Below are 19,652 nucleotides of genomic sequence, written 5' to 3'. Positions count from 1 at the left end.
GTAGCCCATGCTAAGCACTTCTGTCTCGAGGCCCATGTTGGACAATACATCCAGGTTATGACAATATAAACCCTTAGCCTAACAATTCATTTAGATCTCAAAAATGGATCAGACATCATGTGATATTCATGAACCAAACAGTCCTTCTGAAAAATACTGAAGGTCACAACCAGTATTTATTTTTTCCATCTTAGGAAAGATCAATGAAGTTTTGGATTGAGTAAGAGTTCCTACGTGGAAGCCAATTATACGGTAACGCAAAATTTTATATTGTTCACTAGAAATGCATAGATCTGGTTAGGCTTTTGCATGAACTGGCAAAATCCAGTCTCTAATTTAATAGATTTATAGGTTTTGTAGAATCAACAAAAAAAAAAAGAAAAAAAAGAAAAAGAAACCATCTTCTCAAAAAAGTACTGATTAAAATAGCAATTCTTTTTGTGGATACATTCTGCTAGGGACTAAATCTTACTTTGCTGAACAAGCTGCACTGTTGTGACTAATTAAGTGAAATTGGCCCAACTAATAATATCTCGTTCAGACAAAACTGCCTCATAACTACTAATTAGCATAGATAAGTAATATATGTTGAACAGATGTAACTAAAACTGAGTAAATGTTAAAATGCTTTTTCAGTTGATGAATATAATTATATTGTGCAACCTTAAAGGCCTACTGTAATCAGATACTTAAGAAATGTAATGCTTAGAGCAAGAAGTGCGTTAGCTGTGTCTAACTAGCTGGCATTAGAAATGATATATTGGAATTATGTTAAATTTCTTCATGTTTCTTTTCATTAATGAATAATACAAGCATTTTAGACAGTTAACTATACGGTTAACTGATAATTTACTGACAAGATTAAACAACCTAAATTCTCGGGCTGGTCAAGGCTACGGTTGTGTCTGCTCTCATGCGAACCACAAGACAGAAAACATGCACAAAACATACTATCCTCACAACAGACTAATCTTTGTTCACAGAATTCAAGATGTCATGTTTAGTTCTGAAAGTAATCATGAATTGATACCAGTTCCACCCAATAAAGGAAAACACAAACATACTGTAACAACAGATATTTTTTACAGCAAACCATTGCTTAGTTGTGTTTTTACAGTCATGGCAGGTTGAAAATACAGTGATACTTTATAAAAACTAACACCTCTCTGCTATATGGATCCCAGAGTAATCTAGCTCTGCAGATTCCTGGGGCCCCAAAGCTACATTATACATAGGTATGTACATGTTTTCCTCCCTATTAAAATATCCAGGGAGCTTGCCTATGCATATAAGTCTCACTTCACTGACAAGTACCACCCACATGGACAAGTAAGGCTAGCCATTTGTCATCCACATTGAATGCATGGCACAAAACTGTGGAGACAGTACACACCCAGCTGATGATGTTCTTTGAACAGCACATCTGTGTACCAAAGCTGCACACTTCCTACATTCACTCCTGTGTCCATTCATCAATCCTTTTATACAGCTAACTCTTCATTTGCCTTTGTCCTTCCTTTAACACCGGAGGAAAATGTGCATGATGAGCAGCCAGCACGTGTCAGCGTTTAAAGGCAGAGACATGAGCAGAAAAGGGGCCTCAGCTTCATCAGGCCTTGGCAGCCCACAATAAGAGCATTCACACAGGCAATCTGCTGTGGTAAGGTCGGCATGGGGAGGGGGGCTGCATTGGGATGCTTGGAGGAGAGAGAACAGAAGGAAAAGAAAAGGTTAGAGGTAATCTAGCCAGTTCTACTTCAAAAAATCATAGACTGAAAGAAAAGGAAAGAAAATGATAGAGACATAAGGGGAAAAACAGAGCTTGTTAATGGGGGAGGCAGAAAAGGACAGAGGGATCATATTGTGTCTGTGCCTGAGGAAAGACAGACAGACAACACACACCATAGACAGCTTGACCAAGGTACAGCCAGCGCTGAGGTCATGCAAGAAAACCCAGCTGAGTCTGTTATAGTTATACATTAAAGCTACAAAAAAACAGCAATCTCACATGTTACAGCAGCTGCTTAATATCTTGCCTCTAATTAGATTATTTCAAGCATTTGCTGTATTTTAGACACTGGACCACTGAATTAAAATGAAAAGGGATGTTTTTTGTTTGAGATTTAACATTGGGACTGAATTTTGAGGGGCGTATAGATATGGTATAGAGTTAGAGCTCTATCTGCTGGCTATGCCACATAATATGAAGGGCTAGTGTGTTTGTAGGGTGGCGTGGCATGCGGTGTGTTTGGGGAATGTTTTGGTCCAAGATACACTATATGGCCAAAAGTTTGTAGACATCTGACCATCACACTCGTACGTGCTTGCTCCCATTCCAGCTTTAGTCCCTGTTTGCTGCTATAATAACCTCCACTCTTCTGGGAAGGCTTTCCACTAGGTTTTGGAGCATGGCTGTGGGGATTTGCTCATTCAGCCACAAGAGCATTAGTAAGGTCAGGTACTGATGTTGGGCAAGGAGGCCTGGGGTGCATTCCAGTTCATCCCAAATGTGTTCAGTGGAGTTGAGGTCAGGGCTCTGTGCAGGCCACTTGATTTCTCCTACTCCAACCTTGACAAACCTGTGCTCATGGAGCTCGCTTTGTGCACAGGAGCATTGTCATGCTGGAACAGGTTAGTTCCAGTGAAGGGAAACTGTAATGCTACAGCATACAAAGACCTTCTAGACAATTGTGTGCTTCCAACTTTCTGGCAACAGATCGGGGAAGAACCACATATGGGTGTGATGGTCAGGTGCCCACATACTTTTACGTGGCCATATAGTGTATAATCAAATGTCCACACAAATATAAGAATATCTGACAGCTTTAATCTTGTGGGGACATTTGGCTGGTTTCCATATGATTTTTTTTTTTTTTTTTTTTTTTTTTTTTTTTTTTTTTTACAAAAACTGCTGCTTTTATTTAAAAAAAAAAACCTGAAAGAGCCAAAGGTTTCCTTTTGTTTACTGAGGTTAAGGTCAGGGTTAAGTTTAGGTGTAGCATTGATTAGCTGCAATTATATAATATCTATAATTATGTAATTATGCCCTTTGGCATAATGTCAATGGAAGGTCCTCGCAAAGATAGTAAGACATGGTGTGTGTGTGTGTGTGTTTGTGTGTGTGTGTGTGTGTGAAATGTTTGTGTGTGTGTGAAAAACTATTGACCTGTCATTGTGTTATCGACCTCCAAAATATCAAGGAATCAACATTTCCACTCTCGACTCTTAGAATATTAGCTTAATAATATAATAACATATAATACATTGTCTGGTAACTACTGGATAAAAAGCCAAAGTTTGTAACAGAGCACAAGTGGTTAAATCATTAGAAATTCTTTCTGTCTTTATTCTCTCTAGTTCCCTCTGGATTCTTAAGAACCCCAGACATCAGTTTCTGATTGTGAATGCTCTTTTACAAACAATTTTTCCCTCCTTTCCTGCAAAATAGGAAAGAATGGTTGTGCTTTCCTGTGAGCTAAGCTGTCTTGTCTTAAGGTAACACCTGGATTGTATTTTCATCTGCCTTAATGATGTTTCTCCACAAATACTGAAACAAAGTTCATCTCAGTAGGAGATTACCAATTTCCCTTCCACAGTCATTTATCTGTCTCAGAAAATGTTTACTGGCTCGACTAAAATGCTTTTATTGTCTTTTCTCATGACTGAAGGTGAAATGTGGAATAGTTTGGTTGAAAAGTCATGTCTGGAGAAAGATCAATGTGTATCTCAACTGTGGCTTACATGTGTGTGTGGGTGTGAGAGGGAATGTTCTAATCTCTTTATGTGGACCAAATCTGTGACAATTGAAAAAATGATAATTTTGATCTTGTGGGACATCCAGTGGGCGATCCAATTTAACATTTTCTTTAACAAATAAGATTTTTTTAAACTAAAAGGATCATAAAAAGTGTGTGTGTGTGTGTGTGTGTGTGAGAGAGAGAGAGAGAGAGAGAGAGAGAGAAACAGAGAGAGTGACCAGATGTTACAGCCTGTACAGTCACAGCTCAAGTCATAGCTGAAATGGACTCTGTCCAGGCCGCCCACTACACAGACACCAAAAGAGTTTAACAACAAAGCAGTGTGCACTCTTTCTTATTACTTCATCTATATTTTTTTTACTTATACAGGGAAGAACCTTGAAACAAGTCAGTTAATCATTTTCATACATTTCTCTGAAATGCCTTTCTCTGTATACGCACACATATTCATTCATTCTTCTTCAGTAACCACTTTATCCTGATCAGGATCATTCTTGGCTTTTGGGTCACACACACACACTCACATACACACACATAGCACTACACACTTCATATATATATATAGAGCATGTTGTAAGACTGTAATGTTCTACCCAGCTTCCCAAATATTCCGACATCTTTTTTCCGGACACCCTAGTGGCCTATATCTTGTTAGCTTACTTCTCCATAATGACCTCCGCTTCTGAAGCCTGAAACCTTAACTAAAGCCCATGCTGATGAAACACATCCGATTATCATCAGTGCACACTTCTGTAGAGTAAGCAGTGTGTTTGTGAATGTGTGTTCCTGCAAACTGTATTCCTGCATCTACGCCAGGCCCAAGCATCATTCCTGAAGCCAAGAACGAAATACAAGCAAGATGAATTATGTCTGTTCTGTGCTATGGTTCAATGAGCATTTATAGAGAGGGAGGAGAAAGACATTCACATCTGAATTATCGGGGAAACATTTTCCACATCCTGTGCACCACTTACCAAACCTCCCTTGCTCTCAGTGTGTGGAAGTCCTGTTTGGATGAGGTGGAACTGCAAAGGAGGGGTGATTAAATTAACATGCCTGTCACTTCACTTGACGAGAGCCTTAGCTGAGGATCATTGCATAATCCCCTGTGGGAGCTGGGGAAGGCTGGAAGCCCTGCTGATGGAGAGAGGGATGGAAAACTGAGGGCCAAACCTGCGCTAGGAGTGTAAACAGCTTACGTCATGCCTCAGCAAGCTCCTGCAGCATTAAACGGATAATTTATTGCTAATGATTCTGTTAAATGTCAGCCGAGCAGGGAGATGGCTGCAAAGTATAGACCCCCTTTTGTGGTCTGTTTCTCAAGCCACCGTCTCTGAGAAACGCTCTCCGAGAACCAATTTAGCCAGGCCTCCATTTCAATTGAAACACATGGGCTGGGTTAGGGCCACCACTAATGTGGCATGCCATCAAAAAAAGTGAGTGCATACTCTGCTGAAAACAAGCGTCACAGCCATAATTGCTTGCTTATGTTTGCTCAATTCAGAATGGCGCTCTCCGGGTGAATTACAAGTGGCAGTTCACAAACACTAGGTTTAAAAAATAAGCAACTGAATGTTGATGGTGGAGAAGAGAAGGCTGCTAAGCAAAGTGCCACTCAGTCCCTCTTGGGGCTTACCTTCTGCTGAAAAGAGGATTCTCAATATAAAAAACTAATGCTCATTTTCCTGCTCTCCCTTGTCCTCAGTAAGCGCCAGATATGTACCCTCAAAACACACCATTCAAAAACACACACATACGCATTTACTTAACCTCACACGTTCTGTGTTTATTACAAATGTTTTTACTGTATGAGTTTGGAGGACAAAAGCATTGCTTATGTGGTTTGTAATAGAAGATTGTATCCACTGTCATGGATATCTTCAGTGCCCTTGGTGCTTACTGTGTCTCCACCTGAGAAGGGCATTGGTCCACAAGGCTCTTTGTGGGTTTTAGTGTGCAGTACACACTCCATAAACATTGGTAAGGGCCACTTGATGCTGAATGAAGGTGTTGAAAAGAAGGTCTACCTTTTTCTCTGAGAGTATTTACTTATGGCTCTTGGGGTTTTGGTGTTTTGGTTGTCACCTGAGCTGCCATGTTGGGTTTAGAGATTACACTATTGGTCTTGGCCGCAGTGCTTTACAGTACAATATAAGAGAAAAAGGTAAAAATTTTCAAGCTGAAGTTTGTTTCTCTGTCTCCCAAAGAACTGTATGCTTTCAGAAAAGGGCTTATGTTAAGATATGTCACTGTATTATTGCTATTACATGGTGTTAGGGGAATAGGTAAAGATGTATTGAACTATTTTACAGTATAGCTAATTCAGTGTAAGAAAGTCCAAGGTGTATTAGGGACTGGTAGCAAGCTTCCTTATTTTCCACCCTTTTCTAAAATAAATATGCACTTCTGTTTTAAATTTTGGTGGCTGTTACCATATATTCTTGTATGAGACCTTTTTCTGAGAAATCTGTTTTAAATAAATGCACTGACATCTGCCAGATTGGTCCATTTTAGGCTTGGTTGGAGGTTGGATACCTTTAATTGTCATGAATGGCTCTGGCTTCTCAGAGGTTCTTTGCTTTTATCTTCCTCATAGGCCAGTTGTTTGGCAATCATCCATCAATGTGTGCATACGGATGTTTTAGATCTCAGTTTCAGTATATATTGTAAACAGAGAGTGTGTGAATACGTGTGGATGCACGGGTGAACACTTGGCCAGACAGATCGCGTGAGACTATTTAACTGTGTCTGCAGCCCTTTTCAAGAAAAATATTTGATAAACAGATTGTGCTGGCCTGGGGAACAAAAGTCATGTCTGATTCTGATCACTGAGAGTGTTAGGACGCCTGCTCCATGTTGGGTACACTGTTAAACACATCTAAATTACTCTCCCCACAAAACCACAGCCACTAGGATTAGTACCACCCGACAGGCAACCTCAGCCAAGCATTCAACCACCGAACACTGATTTGCCACCGCCACTCTCTCTCTCTTTCTGTCTCTTGTTCCCTCTGTCTCTGGCCTCTGTGCTTTCCTTCCCAGTCTGTCTCGTGATTGTGTTTTTCCTGGAGTGGGAAACAGCTACATTTGAGCTAAGAGGAAGCGTATGTTTTTTCGCAAGCACTAACACAGATGCAAGCTCAGACATGACTATTGCTCATGGTTTCTGAACTTCACATCTTTACATGGCAGTAAAACCCGATGGCAAGCCACAGAACTATGTGCTCACCATGGCAGAAAAAAATCGCACACCGCTAAGAGACCTCGCCATGAGATTTCAGCCTAACCATTTCCTCTGGGAGCCAAACAGACCCTTCATCCCTCTTCCAGGAATAATAATAATAATAAATGAAAATGATAAAAGAGGAGAAAGCCAGTGAACCGCAGTGAGTTTGGCAAAGCAAGCAGGCACAGAATGCCCTGTTTGGAGCCGTGTTGAGTGGGAAAACATGGCATGGCTGAGACTTCTCCCGTCTGTGTTCAGACCATGAAGTCAGACCTTTACAGCTTTGCTGGGGGGAAAGACATTGAGCCAGAAAGGTGTAGCTCTAGACAGATTTGCTCTTTGCCATGTTTCCCTGATTTGAGACAGACATGCATTAAATTCAGGACAAATTTTATATTCAATAATTTCTTTTACATGTGCACACTGCAGTGTGCACTTTTCCTTCCCAAAAAGGTTTAGTGTATTTTCTGAATCTGTTTTAAATTAGTTAGATGTGCCCAGGCACCATATTAGAACGTGTAGTTGTTCTACATTGAGGCAGTGATCACTGATCACGAGAACATTACAGTAAGGGTAGATTATAAATTAGTTCCCAGACTGAATTACCAGGAAAATCAATTAAAGATGACAACAAAGTTCTACATTTATGCACTAACACTCAGTATTAGTCAACATTGTATTGATTGCATGTTGCATTCTGTGCATTTTTTAAGGATTGTGGTTATAATTCACAGCGTCAAACCACACAAAGAATGAGGAAGTGCAGTAGATTAGTAAAGTGTCCAAACAAGGCTATCCAAGATTCAAATACAACCACACTTAAGTTCATGGGCAAGCTGAAACCCATAAACCGTTGAAACCATGGAATGGATGTCCATGATTCCTTCAGACAAGATTCTTGAAATGCTCCTATGAGCAGTGTCTTTGTTCTGTCCAGCAGGACCTCCTTATTGGGAAACTTCTGCAGCACTGATGTGGAGAGCTGGGAGACATTTTGATTTCCGGAGTGCTTGTCACATTCAATAAAAGTACAGGTTTGTTTGACCAAAAGGGAAACCGTCTGGAAACCATCGGGACAAGTGGAAAAGATGAGTCCAAGGATAATAGTAATGCTTGACTGAGTGTCTAAAGAAACTATACATATGTGGAGAGTTGAACAGGGTATCAGTTCCAGAGAAATGTACAGCAGACATAGCCTCAACATAGCCTCAAATCCTGGATATCCCCAGTTTAAGGGCCCAGTGATTTTTTTTATTCCCATCACTGCCTGTCTGCTTCCACCTAATGGCCTGTCCCTTACACCTGATGAAATGTAGGCATGGTATGATGAGTAACATGAGGATAAAATAAAAAATTAGTTCCTGGAACAAAATAAAGTAAACAGGTACAGCTGTCACCAGGAACGACAAGCTAAACAAACAGACAGTCAAGACCACTGAGCCCAACCCTTGCAAGGCAAACATTCTTATTCATGTTAGCTCAAACTTGAACTACTCAGTTATCCGCCCACAACCAACCATGAAGAATGAAGCCTCCATGCTATCCGATATGCAATGTTTCTTAGTCAGTGCTCAGTCATAAGGTAGCTATCACCTTTCAAGTCCCTGTAGCATGAATGGTTTATGTTTGGCAATGTTACAGAGTATCTCTCCAGCTCCTAGCTCTACATCTGGTGGGCTAAGGACTTAACCAAACATATCAATTAAGCCAATATAAATATGGCATCTGAAAAGATTTTGGAGTGGAATTTTTAGCACTTACGTATGAAAAGTCTCAGGAAGTAATAAGGCCTCATTCATAACTAGAAGTATGGCAGGTTGTGAGAATCAAACACCTAATATTATTAAGCATAGCTCAACTATTCTGGAGTGATATATGTGTTTTAGCTTCCAAAAGCCCTTTGGCACATCTGGCTTTCAGAACTGATAATTGGATTTTACCAACAGACTTGTGAAATTGTGTGTGCAGATGTTACCTTTAAAGGAATTGATAAGGAGTGGAATGTCACTTATTCATTCTGTTTTTCTCTTCACAGTTTGGAGATTCTGAGCAAAGAAGACAGGCAACCATGACACTGGTATCCACATGTGTGCTGCTGCTAATGTTGGGGGGTAATGCTCTGTGTGGTGGCTATGCCCCTATGCCCCAGATGAAGTACGTGCAGCCTATGATGAAGGGTCCAGTCGGCCCTCCCTTCAGAGAGGGGAAGGGTCAGTATCTTGGTAAGTGTTGCTAAGTAACTGAACAAAGCACATTAATTGCATACCTCTCAGAAAAGTTCAGAAAATTCCATTGTGTGAGATTTTTCAAAAACTACTAAAAATGCTGTCAAAACTGCCAAAACTCTAAAATAATTGTACTGACATACACATATAAATATATTTATCTGAAATACTTTAAATTACCATGTTTTAGCATTAATGTCATCACTATAGCATTGAAGCACTCCAATTAGTCAATGAAAAAGTTTGAAAATAAACCCTTTTTGTCTTGTAGTCGTGGAGTGTTTGGGAGGGTTGCAATGAAGCCATGTCTGCCATGGTCTTCTTTTTCTATCTGTGCTCCACACCATTGATGCAACCTTTGAGACCTGTTTGTCCTTGTTTAGCACAGCTGAGACATTTTTTTGCAAACGTCACTGTAAAATTCGTAGGCTTCCAGTTTGTCTTGATGAATGCATCCATAATCAGGAGATAATGCTAGCCATTCAGTGTTGAATTTCGTTGTATATGAATGCACACAACTTAACTTTTACTTGGACATTTTTTGATGGCTAGCTAAGGTACAAGCAGCACAGCTAAGCTATACTAGCCAATTGCAAGAGCCTTTAGTGCTTCTCATTGGCTAAACTGAGTAACACAGTGGGTGGGCTCAGTCATTTAAATATAAATTCACCACAGCAACACATCAAATAAATTCAAGCAAATAAACTCAGATAGATTGGTTATTATGCTCATAAAATTAGGTTTAAACGTAAGATTTTTTTTTGTTAGACAAAAAAACAGTTCGAAAGTTTCAAAGTGTCTCCTTTGTACCTATAAGAGTGCCACATAGGCAATTCCTTGAATGTGTCACACTTGGACACACAACCTAATCTCTGTGCCTTTAGCCTGAGCAGTAGACTTTCTCCAGGCAGTGAGTGGTCAGGAAGAAGAGCCAAAAGTGTGTCAGACTAAGGGAGTAGCAAAGATGAACAATGAGAGGACAGGAACAGGTTGTTGTTTAGTGTCTCCTCTCACCTCTATGATTTATGAGGAGCATTGTGAAAGTATCAGAGGGGGATAAAGAAGAAAAGAAAAGGCTAGAGGGGGATTGAGAGGGTTCAAGTTAACTCCCTTTGGAGCAGTATATCACAGGTGCATATACTTCAATCCTTGGGAGGGTAACAAAAGGGAAAGGAGGGGAAGGAAATAGTGTCAGAAAGCATGGTGAAAGGCTGAGGGAGCCAGGATATGATGAGAAAGCCAGGGCAGGCAGTAGGATGAGAACACTTCTTTCTCAACTACTAAAGCTAGGCAGTATCTATTTCACAAGTAGTGAGAGAGTGAGAGAATGGAGTAATGTTTACAGTCCTGAGCTTTTGACAGACATAGAGGTTTTATATGAATGTCTGGACTATTCAGCAAAATAGCCTCCCTAGTAGCTCATTAGAATACTTTCCTTCTCCCTAAGTCTTACTCACAGAAATAATATTAGACAGCAGCATTTTGTGTCATGATCTCCCACGTCAAATAAACAAATGAAGAAGATACTTCAGGCACTCCAGATCTTGACAAAGTAAATTATAACTTGACTTGACAAAGTAACTTATGAACCTTAATACATTTATCAAAGTTACTTTCTACAAATTTTGGTTCATGCATTTTCCTTATATTTTGAGGATTGTATAAAATAAAGAGAAGACAGTGTGAGTTTGGTAGAAAAAAAATTATTATTGGAAATGTTAAAAGGTCATTCAGAAAAGATGTGCATGAACTCTTGAGTAGAAATGTATAAATATAGTATGTGGCCTGCAGCAGTTTGTTCTGATGGACATTCAGACTTGGCAAATGCTGATAAAGCCTTGACTGACCTAGCTACAAAAGAGTTGCCCATCTGAGCATCTGGTAGCTGTTACCTGTGTTATTGGTCAGTGTGTGTGTGTGTGTGTGTGTGTGTGAACACTCTTCCTTAATGCGCTATTAGATTGATGAATATAAAACTTGAATTAGGATTGAACTAATTAATACTACGCTCTTAGAATAAAGTGTTCCTAGAGGGTTCTTTGGACAGTTCTAATTAGTTCTACCCAAAACCATCTCTGAAAGAGAAGCCTTCTCTTGTAGCATTCTACTCTTAGGTATTGCCCCCAAGGTACAAACCTAAGTACAATGTACAGTGTAACAAGTGCAAAGCACTGAAGTTTTTTTTTTTTTCTTGTCTTGTCTTTGATTGTCATCTGTGAAACACAGCATGCATGAAACATCTGTGAAACCTGGAAATTAACCATTACAAAGTAGGAATAGTAATAAGACCACTACAGCCCATCACTGTTGAAAATGTATTTCATAATTCTTTAAAGCTATATTTGTCTTATTTTGAACCAAATACTTGTCTGTAGGCGGCAGAGGCTTGATGTTCTACCATTTCAGTAAAGCAGAACAAATTCAGAATCTTGTCCGCAAGGCCGGAGCGCTGACTGTAGTAGGCTAATGCACGTACCACCATCTAGTGGATGATACAAATAAAACAGAAGAAACAAAGGGAATATCCTTTGCCTTATCTTTTTACATTCTTGTGTGTTTATGTTGCATACTATATACATTTTTCATTTAAATATTTAAAGATGAGGTTTTAAATAGTGTTTCTAGACCTTTATTTATTGTGTATTTTCAAAGGCACCATAGAGAATCTGTGATCAACAGCAGTGTTATGCAATGGATAACAACAATTTATTTGTTTTAGTCTTTACTAACATTTTACATCCCTCAGATTAATTCTGACTGAGCTCCATATGCCCTCTTTTTCTTAAAAAGCAACCCATGAGGAATAAAACTTGCTAGCTGCCTGCGTTTATTAGGTGTTTTAAATATGTCTTTGATAGAAGAGATTATGCCACAGAGGACACAAAACTGGAGTGATTTTACTGTTTATGTAAAAAGCTACATAATTCAGCAAGAAGCAAAAGTTATTATGATGAGCAGTTTTGAAAGTAAGCCCCAAAACTAACACCAAATCCCTCAGATAAAACCAGGCTAGCATCTTATTTAATTTTATCTTAAGGCTGGTAAAAGCAATTGACAAGACATTGTGTTAATAGTTGTAGTTAAACAGCGGTTACAACACTTCTTAAAAAGAATAGTCTAGTCAGTAAAATCACATTTGGTAATCAACCTATTTATCCATAAGTGCTTGTTATAAAAAATGTCAATCTGTTCACAAACTTCCACCACAGGGGTGTGGGCAGTGTAAGTAAGTATCAGTGTGTCACATTAACTATTAAGTTTTAAGAAGATATGACAATCATAGTTTTTTTGAGGGTGGGAGGGGGTGATGGTAGGATCTAAAAAAATCTATGAAAGAAAAAGTAGGCTCTAAATCTATAAAAGAAAAGTTTTTTTTTTTCTTTTTTTAGGCAAAGCACTTCATTCACCCAGTTTTGTAACTAACATACTCTCGCATTTAGAAAGCTATCAGGTTAACCCAATAACCCAATCATTGTGGCATTACCATAGGCAAGGCACCAGTAATGCTATGCAACAATGATTCTTCGCATTAGTGACACTTTGTACTGTATAACTGTATTTTTTCAGTTGACATGGAGATTGCTGTAGTTTAGTTGGTGAAAAGGTACTTAAAATAGCATAGTCAGAGGTCCCACCCCAACTTTCTGGTACACATAGCTGATAAAAGCAAACTAACCAGTTACACTAGCTAATTAATTAAAAGACATCAAAGAGAGCACAAATCAAATCAGATAATCACATACACGTCAGGCAACAAGAGAACAGAGAACATAGATTAGGTAAGAAAAAATACACACATCGGGAGCAGCCAGATATGCTAGTTTTGCTGTTTATTTAGCCAGCTAGCTTGCCACCATCAGCCATTAAGCCACAAGCGGAGTGCATGTAAACTTTACTACATAGTGTTGAATTAATTTGATAAATTTTACTAAAATTAATTAAATGGGTCTGCAGGTCGATGTGTCTGTCAATTTCTGAAAAAATGTACTTTAATTTTCATTTTCTTTCCCAGAGTATCCACCTGCAATGGAAGTGAAAGGGGAGCCTGGCCCACAAGGAAAGCCAGGACCCAGAGGACCAGCTGGGCCCCCAGGATTACCTGGGAAACCTGGAATAGGGAAACCAGGTCTCAATGGTCAGCCAGGACCCCAGGGCCCATCAGGGTTGCCAGGAATTGGAAAACCAGGACTACCTGGTCTGCCAGGAAAGGTTGGACCCAAAGGACCACAAGGAAATGATGGTGACAAGGGACTTCAAGGTGAGCCTGGGCTACGTGGATTACCAGGGCAACCAGGAGCACCTGGTCCTGCAGGTCTCTCATTAAATGGCAAACCTGGGCTCCCTGGAATTCGGGGCCCACCAGGAACTATGGGTGAACCAGGACCAAAAGGTGGTCGTGGTTTGCCTGGTGAGAAAGGAGACAAAGGAGAAAATGGCAATGGCAATCCAGGTCCACCAGGCCTAAGAGGACCTAATGGCCTTCAGGGACCCCCTGGACCTCCCGGTAATACAGGTGTGGGAAAACCTGGACTGAATGGGCCACCTGGGCCTTCTGGACAGAAAGGAAACCCGGGGCTTCCAGGGGACCAAGGTCTTCCAGGAAAACCTGGGTCTGCAGGACTGCCAGGGCCACCTGGATCACCTGGAGTGGGAAAACCTGGGTTGGATGGTGTACCTGGTAGACCAGGTCAAATTGGACCAAAAGGTGAACCAGGCCTAAGGGGACCTAATGGGTTTCCTGGGGCTCCTGGTTATGGTAAACCTGGTCTTGCAGGACAGAAAGGAGACAGAGGCCCTGCTGGATTACCAGGAGCTCAAGGTGATAAAGGGGAACCCGGAATAGGAGGACTACCAGGGGATACGGGGCCAGCTGGGCAGCCAGGACCTTCAGGTTTACCAGGTCCAATGGGTCTTCCAGGAAAACATGGCTTGCCTGGCCTGAAGGGAGACTTTGGTCCCCAAGGGCCTCCTGGCTTGCCTGGACTAAGAGGGGATCAGGGTCCCAGTGGTTTGGCGGGTAAGCCTGGCCTCCCAGGGGATAAAGGGCTTCCTGGATCAAGTGGACCCATTGGAAAACCAGGTCCTAAAGGTGATGCTGGTCACATTGGTTTGCCTGGTAATCCTGGACTGACTGGGCCTCAAGGCCCCAAAGGAGAAAATGGCCTTCCAGGGCCCCCAGGGTCACGTGGTATAGCTGGGATTCCTGGGCTACCAGGGCCCACAGGACATATGGGACCACAGGGCATTCCAGGCTTGAAAGGAGAGCAAGGCCCACCAGGACCCCCAGGAAATGGAAAGAATGGGGATCAGGGAACATCAGGTCCACAGGGGCCACAAGGAAAACCAGGCCCTGCTGGAATAAGTGGTCCTCGAGGTCTTCCAGGTCCACCCGGCCCACCCGGCCCACCGGGTCCTTCTAATGGAGATACCAAAGTGGCAGTGTCAGGGCTTGATGTTGGTGGAGAGACAATACCAAGTCAAAATGGAAAACCACAATATAGGATTGAGCTTTCTGCTACTGCAGCTCCTGCTTTCACTGCTATTCTCACAACACCCTTTCCACCATCTGGTATGCCTATCAAATTTGACAGGACTCTCTACAATGGGCAGAATGCTTATAACCCTGCCACTGGCATCTTCACCAGCCCAATGCCTGGAGTTTACTACTTTTCTTACCATGTTCATGTAAAGGGAACCAGCCTGTGGGTGGCACTATACAGAAACAATGTGCCTGCCACATACACATATGATGAATACAAGAAGGGCTATATGGACCAGGCATCAGGTAGTGCAGTGCTGGAGCTAAAAGAAAATGACCAAGTTTGGGTGCAGATGCCATCCGACCAAGCAAATGGGCTCTACTCCACTGAGTATATTCATTCATCCTTCTCAGGCTTCCTACTGTGCCCCACATAACAGGCCATCTTATTCATCATTTATTATCTAGTGGTCTGCAGTCACACACGTAACACCTGTAACAACAAAAACAGGAGAGACTGAACATCATAAAAACCAAGATAAATTTAGGACATGGAAACTTTATGCTGTATCTGTTTTAGCGCTTTAAAGGTCTGATTATGGTTTTACTTTAAGTGTGTTTGGTATCTTCTGCACACAGTATGTTATTATAACTGTTGTATTAATGTTGTTGCTGTTATTGTTTTATTCATGTACTTGATGTTATTGTTTATTGGAATCAGCCAATGCATAACTAACAGTTTTACCCATGTGACTGCACGCTCTGCCAAAATGACTAATTGAACTCCATCTCTTTGACTCTGGGGAGTGTGTTCCCCTGATTGCAGTCACATTTAGTTTGAACTCAGTGTTTCTTTTTTTCCCTTTAAATAACAGGCTTCCAACTCACTGTCGTATTTCACAAATTATTTGTAAAAATAAAAAAAATATATCATTTTATCTGTACTAGCCTGGTAATTTTAAATGACTAAATTAAAAAATAGTTTGTTTAATCTGCCTACAGTCACAAAGGATACAATTCATTGCTACTCCTTTTGATTTGGTGGCATCTATGTGGAGTTTATTGTTCTTCTCCTTGAAGTGGAAGGCTTTACTTGACAATTCAAAATGTTTACTTTGAATGCAAACTGAGCTTCTGATGTGTAACAATACTAATGACATCATGAGTATTATCTCTCCCTATAATGCTAGCATATATTTTATGATAACATTTCAGCAAATAACCAAGAGTTAATTGTTTGTCTGTTAACATATGTTTGCTTGTATAACATATGTAAATCAGTCTTTGCTCTAACTTTGTTAATATTCTGACAGTCCATGATAAAGGCATAACATGATATTGGCAATTATCCAATTTATCAATTATGTACTTTCTAAAAAACTAATCATCTTCAATATTAAATAGCTAAGTGCTTGATATGTCTAGTAATCCATAGGTGATACATTTTTGAATTACTTCTAACTTCCCAACTATGGTAACAATTCACACAAAACTTACTACATATAAATCAGTTCATAAATTTTGTAGACAGATATTAAATGAACGGATTTAATGAATGCACTGGGTTTATGTATTAAAATATATTAAAATATTAAGTCATTCTTATGTGCTAGTATACAAGGAACCAGACATAGTGGTTTCCTGAGTGTTATTAAGTGCAGTATCTTTTTGCAACAGACACAGACGCTGTTTAGCCACCTATACTGTAATTTCTATTCTTTGGATCAATATATTACGTTTTATTTCAAAGTCATGCCATGCCATTTTTCACATTTACCAAATTAAATGAAATACGTGAATAAACTGTTGCCATACTATTGCATTGACTGGTTCAGTGTGAATTATGCAGACAGAAAATTATCCAGACTACTGTGAAAAGAAAAAAGATATTACAACAGGCTTTACAATAGAGTTAGAGCCATATCAGCATCTAAAGTTTACAAAAAAAGTGTCAGTATGCTCCAGCCTATATTTGCTCTGTTCTCATAGAATTGGGAGTATTATTAGTTACTAAGATCAGCAATATAATAAAACATTAAGATATATAAAATAAACATAGAAAAATAAAACATTAAGAATGTTTTATCCAGCAATCAGACTCTGGATTTTAAAAATGTTGATGATACAGATGATGCAGGAATCACCCTATTATTATTATTATTATTATTATTATTATTATTATTATTATTATTATTATTATTATTATTATAAACCAGCAAAGGATAATGAAATACATACGATTTGCACAGTGCTTCAGCTGTGGTGCAAAGACAGCTAATGATGTAAATGATACTGTCAAAAATACATTAATGTTTTTAATTAAAATTATTTTCAATATTTTCAATTTTGCTGTGCTGAATTTTAGATCGACTCATGATGAAAGAGAGACAGCTAAAGTGGAGGACAATAACTGTCTCACAACTTGCCTTTGCTGGTTAAAAGCATTGCATGAACAAAACAAGTTTATGCTTGTACAAAACAAGTTTATGCATGTGGCACCTCCCTTTTTTCCACATAAATAGATACAGCAGAGTTCCTGATAAAGCAGAGCCATACAAAGTTTGTCTAATATACTTCAGTCCTATGATGTCAAGACTGAATCAGAGCAGAGCAATAATAAGTAAATAAAATAAATATATAAAGGAAAAATAAAAAGAAGCAAAAAATAAATTAAAAAAAATAAAAAATATGATTCAAATCATCATGATTTACTAGGGCTACTACATATTCTGCTAAATATACCAGTGTGGTCTATCAGCATTTTCTCAGCAGCTTATGTCTGTCTTTCAGATATTTACTCCCACAAGATGAGTATGATGCTTTTCTTGTGGCAAAAGAATAATAACATTTAAGATGATTTTTTTTTCAACTATTTTCATTTAATTACCATTTTTAAACATGTATGTAAAGTTCTGGTTTTCTATATTGTCAAACCTGCTTCTTATTGTCTGTTTAAATTACAGCTTTTGTTTCAATTTCTTGAGTGACACTGAGTCCTTTATTGTCCTTTCAGAACTGTTTTTTTATTTTATTAACTGTTTTCTTATTTTATTTTATTTTAAAATAATGAAAATCTTTGCTTCCGTTTGTAAGGGATGTTTGTTGTTATGAACATGATAAATACAATAGTTGGTCCCATTTGCACATGAACTTAATGAAGGTATATTTAAGCATATGTGATAAATCGACAAGAATGCCTTCTGAACACCCACATAAATAAAACATACAAATAATTCTTTGTATGTATGTTTGTATTAATTATTATTATTATTATTATTATTATTATTATTATTAACCTATTTAACAACATTAATGCGTTTCATTGTAGTTAGCTTACTATTTTTGCTTAAGGAATATTTTTCACCATTATTTCTTTTAGTTATTTTTTTTTAAAATGTACTATGTATCATTCTATAGGATTTTGTGTCGTATACATGGCTATTGCATTTATGCTGTGCGATAGACATTAGCTATTGAATGCACTCCTTTGATCAAAGGTTTTGTCAGTTTATACATCTGCAATACTTGATAGTATTGATGCAACATCAATAAAGATTCTCTTGTACAAATGATGATCGTATTTTTTGTGTTTTTTAACCCATGTTCCCAACAACCAATCCCTGATCACCATTGTTGTCCCATCTATAATTGTAACTCTATTTGTAACTTATTTCTTTTAAATCTATTTCCCAAATATTTACTACCCCTGCTTCTTTTTGTCTGCATTCCTAATATAAATTGTTTAACATTTTGTAAATAGGTAAACAGTTGTTTTGTGGTGTCATGACCAAAGACAACTTCTTTCGATGAGACATATGTTATAATCTATTATTTTCTATTCTGATAAAACTCTGTTCTATTCTATTCTATTCCTTCTTCATGTAATGTTTTGATATGCAAATGCTCATGTCAATCAATGAATATGCAAATTAGTGAATTAGCATCATTTGGTAATTCTAGTGACTTTGTGTGCATGCATTAAAAGAATTGGTAACACTTTTTTTGAGAATGCATGAGCTACTTTCCGCTGGGAATAATAAAACAGTACAGCAAGTATTTTGTGCTATCTTGTATATTTTATTACTGTGACCTTCATGCCTCCAGCGGAGAACAACATGCAGCATATTTTGGTAGGCTTATGATCAGAAAGAGCCTCCATCATTGGAATATATGAAGATGTGAATTTATAGGCATGCAAAAGTGAAGTGTGTATGTGCAGAAACAAATGTTAGGACCCCTAAATAGGCCATTTTGTCAGAACACCTGGTACCAGTCCAAGACGCTCTTCTCTAGGATACCTAAAATGACAGAGTCGAGAAAGGACACACTGACAGTGAGAAACACAGCTGAAAACAAGCTCGTATTAAACCCTTTGCTGCATTATTTAGCGTGGTTAATATGCCACTGTTGAGTCTGTTTGGATTTGGTGGGGATGTGGTGCATTTTAAACATTATTTGCTATTGTGGAAATCAGTCAAGCCCTCTCCCTGACTTCCTACAGAATCAAGTCATGACTCACATGCCATGTCATGGGCATTGTCATTGTCCTTTAAAGGATGAGTCAGTGCTGTGATGACTGAGAGATGGGTCCTGCTCTCAGAGTGTCAGCTGTAGGTGTGTCCACTTTATGTCATGCACAACTTTTAAAAATAAATGTGAAACTAACCGTAGGTTATACACCTTCATTTCTGTCACTGTTCTCTGGTGTTCTTTAAGTAAAAGGAAATGACAAATGAGTGGCAATCAGTATATATATACACTGAAATATTAATAACAAATTTCTATACACACACATGTATATATATATATATATATATACTGTATATACATACACACACACTATATGGCCAAAGTGGTTTGTGGACACCTGGCCATTACAATCATATCTGCTTGTTGAACATCCCTTCCAGATTTTGTCCCTTTGCTGTTATAACAACCTGCACTCTTCTGGGAAGGCTTTCCGT

General features: G+C 38.9%; 1 protein-coding gene across 3 annotated transcripts in view; it reads left to right on the top strand.

Moving 5' to 3' along the window:
- Positions 1-18,260, top strand: part of col8a2 (collagen, type VIII, alpha 2) — a 45,642-nt gene extending 27,382 nt beyond the window's left edge. For 2 of the 3 annotated variants that reach the window (XM_026930233.3, XM_053228459.1), the window contains 2 exons: positions 9,020-9,206; positions 13,222-18,260. In XM_026930233.3, the coding sequence (XP_026786034.2) occupies positions 9,053-9,206; positions 13,222-15,125 (2,058 nt within the window). In that variant the 5' untranslated portion in view covers positions 9,020-9,052 and the 3' untranslated portion in view covers positions 15,126-18,260. Of the gene's footprint in view, positions 1-194; positions 253-9,019; positions 9,207-13,221 lie in introns of all 3 variants that reach the window. The other variant, XM_053228460.1, reaches the window with a different exon arrangement.
- Positions 18,261-19,652: the final 1,392 nt, after the last annotated feature.

The sequence above is a fragment of the Pangasianodon hypophthalmus genome, chromosome 23 (assembly GCF_027358585.1).
Source record: "Pangasianodon hypophthalmus isolate fPanHyp1 chromosome 23, fPanHyp1.pri, whole genome shotgun sequence".
Taxonomy (NCBI): Eukaryota; Metazoa; Chordata; class Actinopteri; order Siluriformes; family Pangasiidae; genus Pangasianodon; species Pangasianodon hypophthalmus.
Note: the sequence above shows the minus strand (reverse complement) of the source record. Positions and strands in the feature narration are given on the sequence as shown.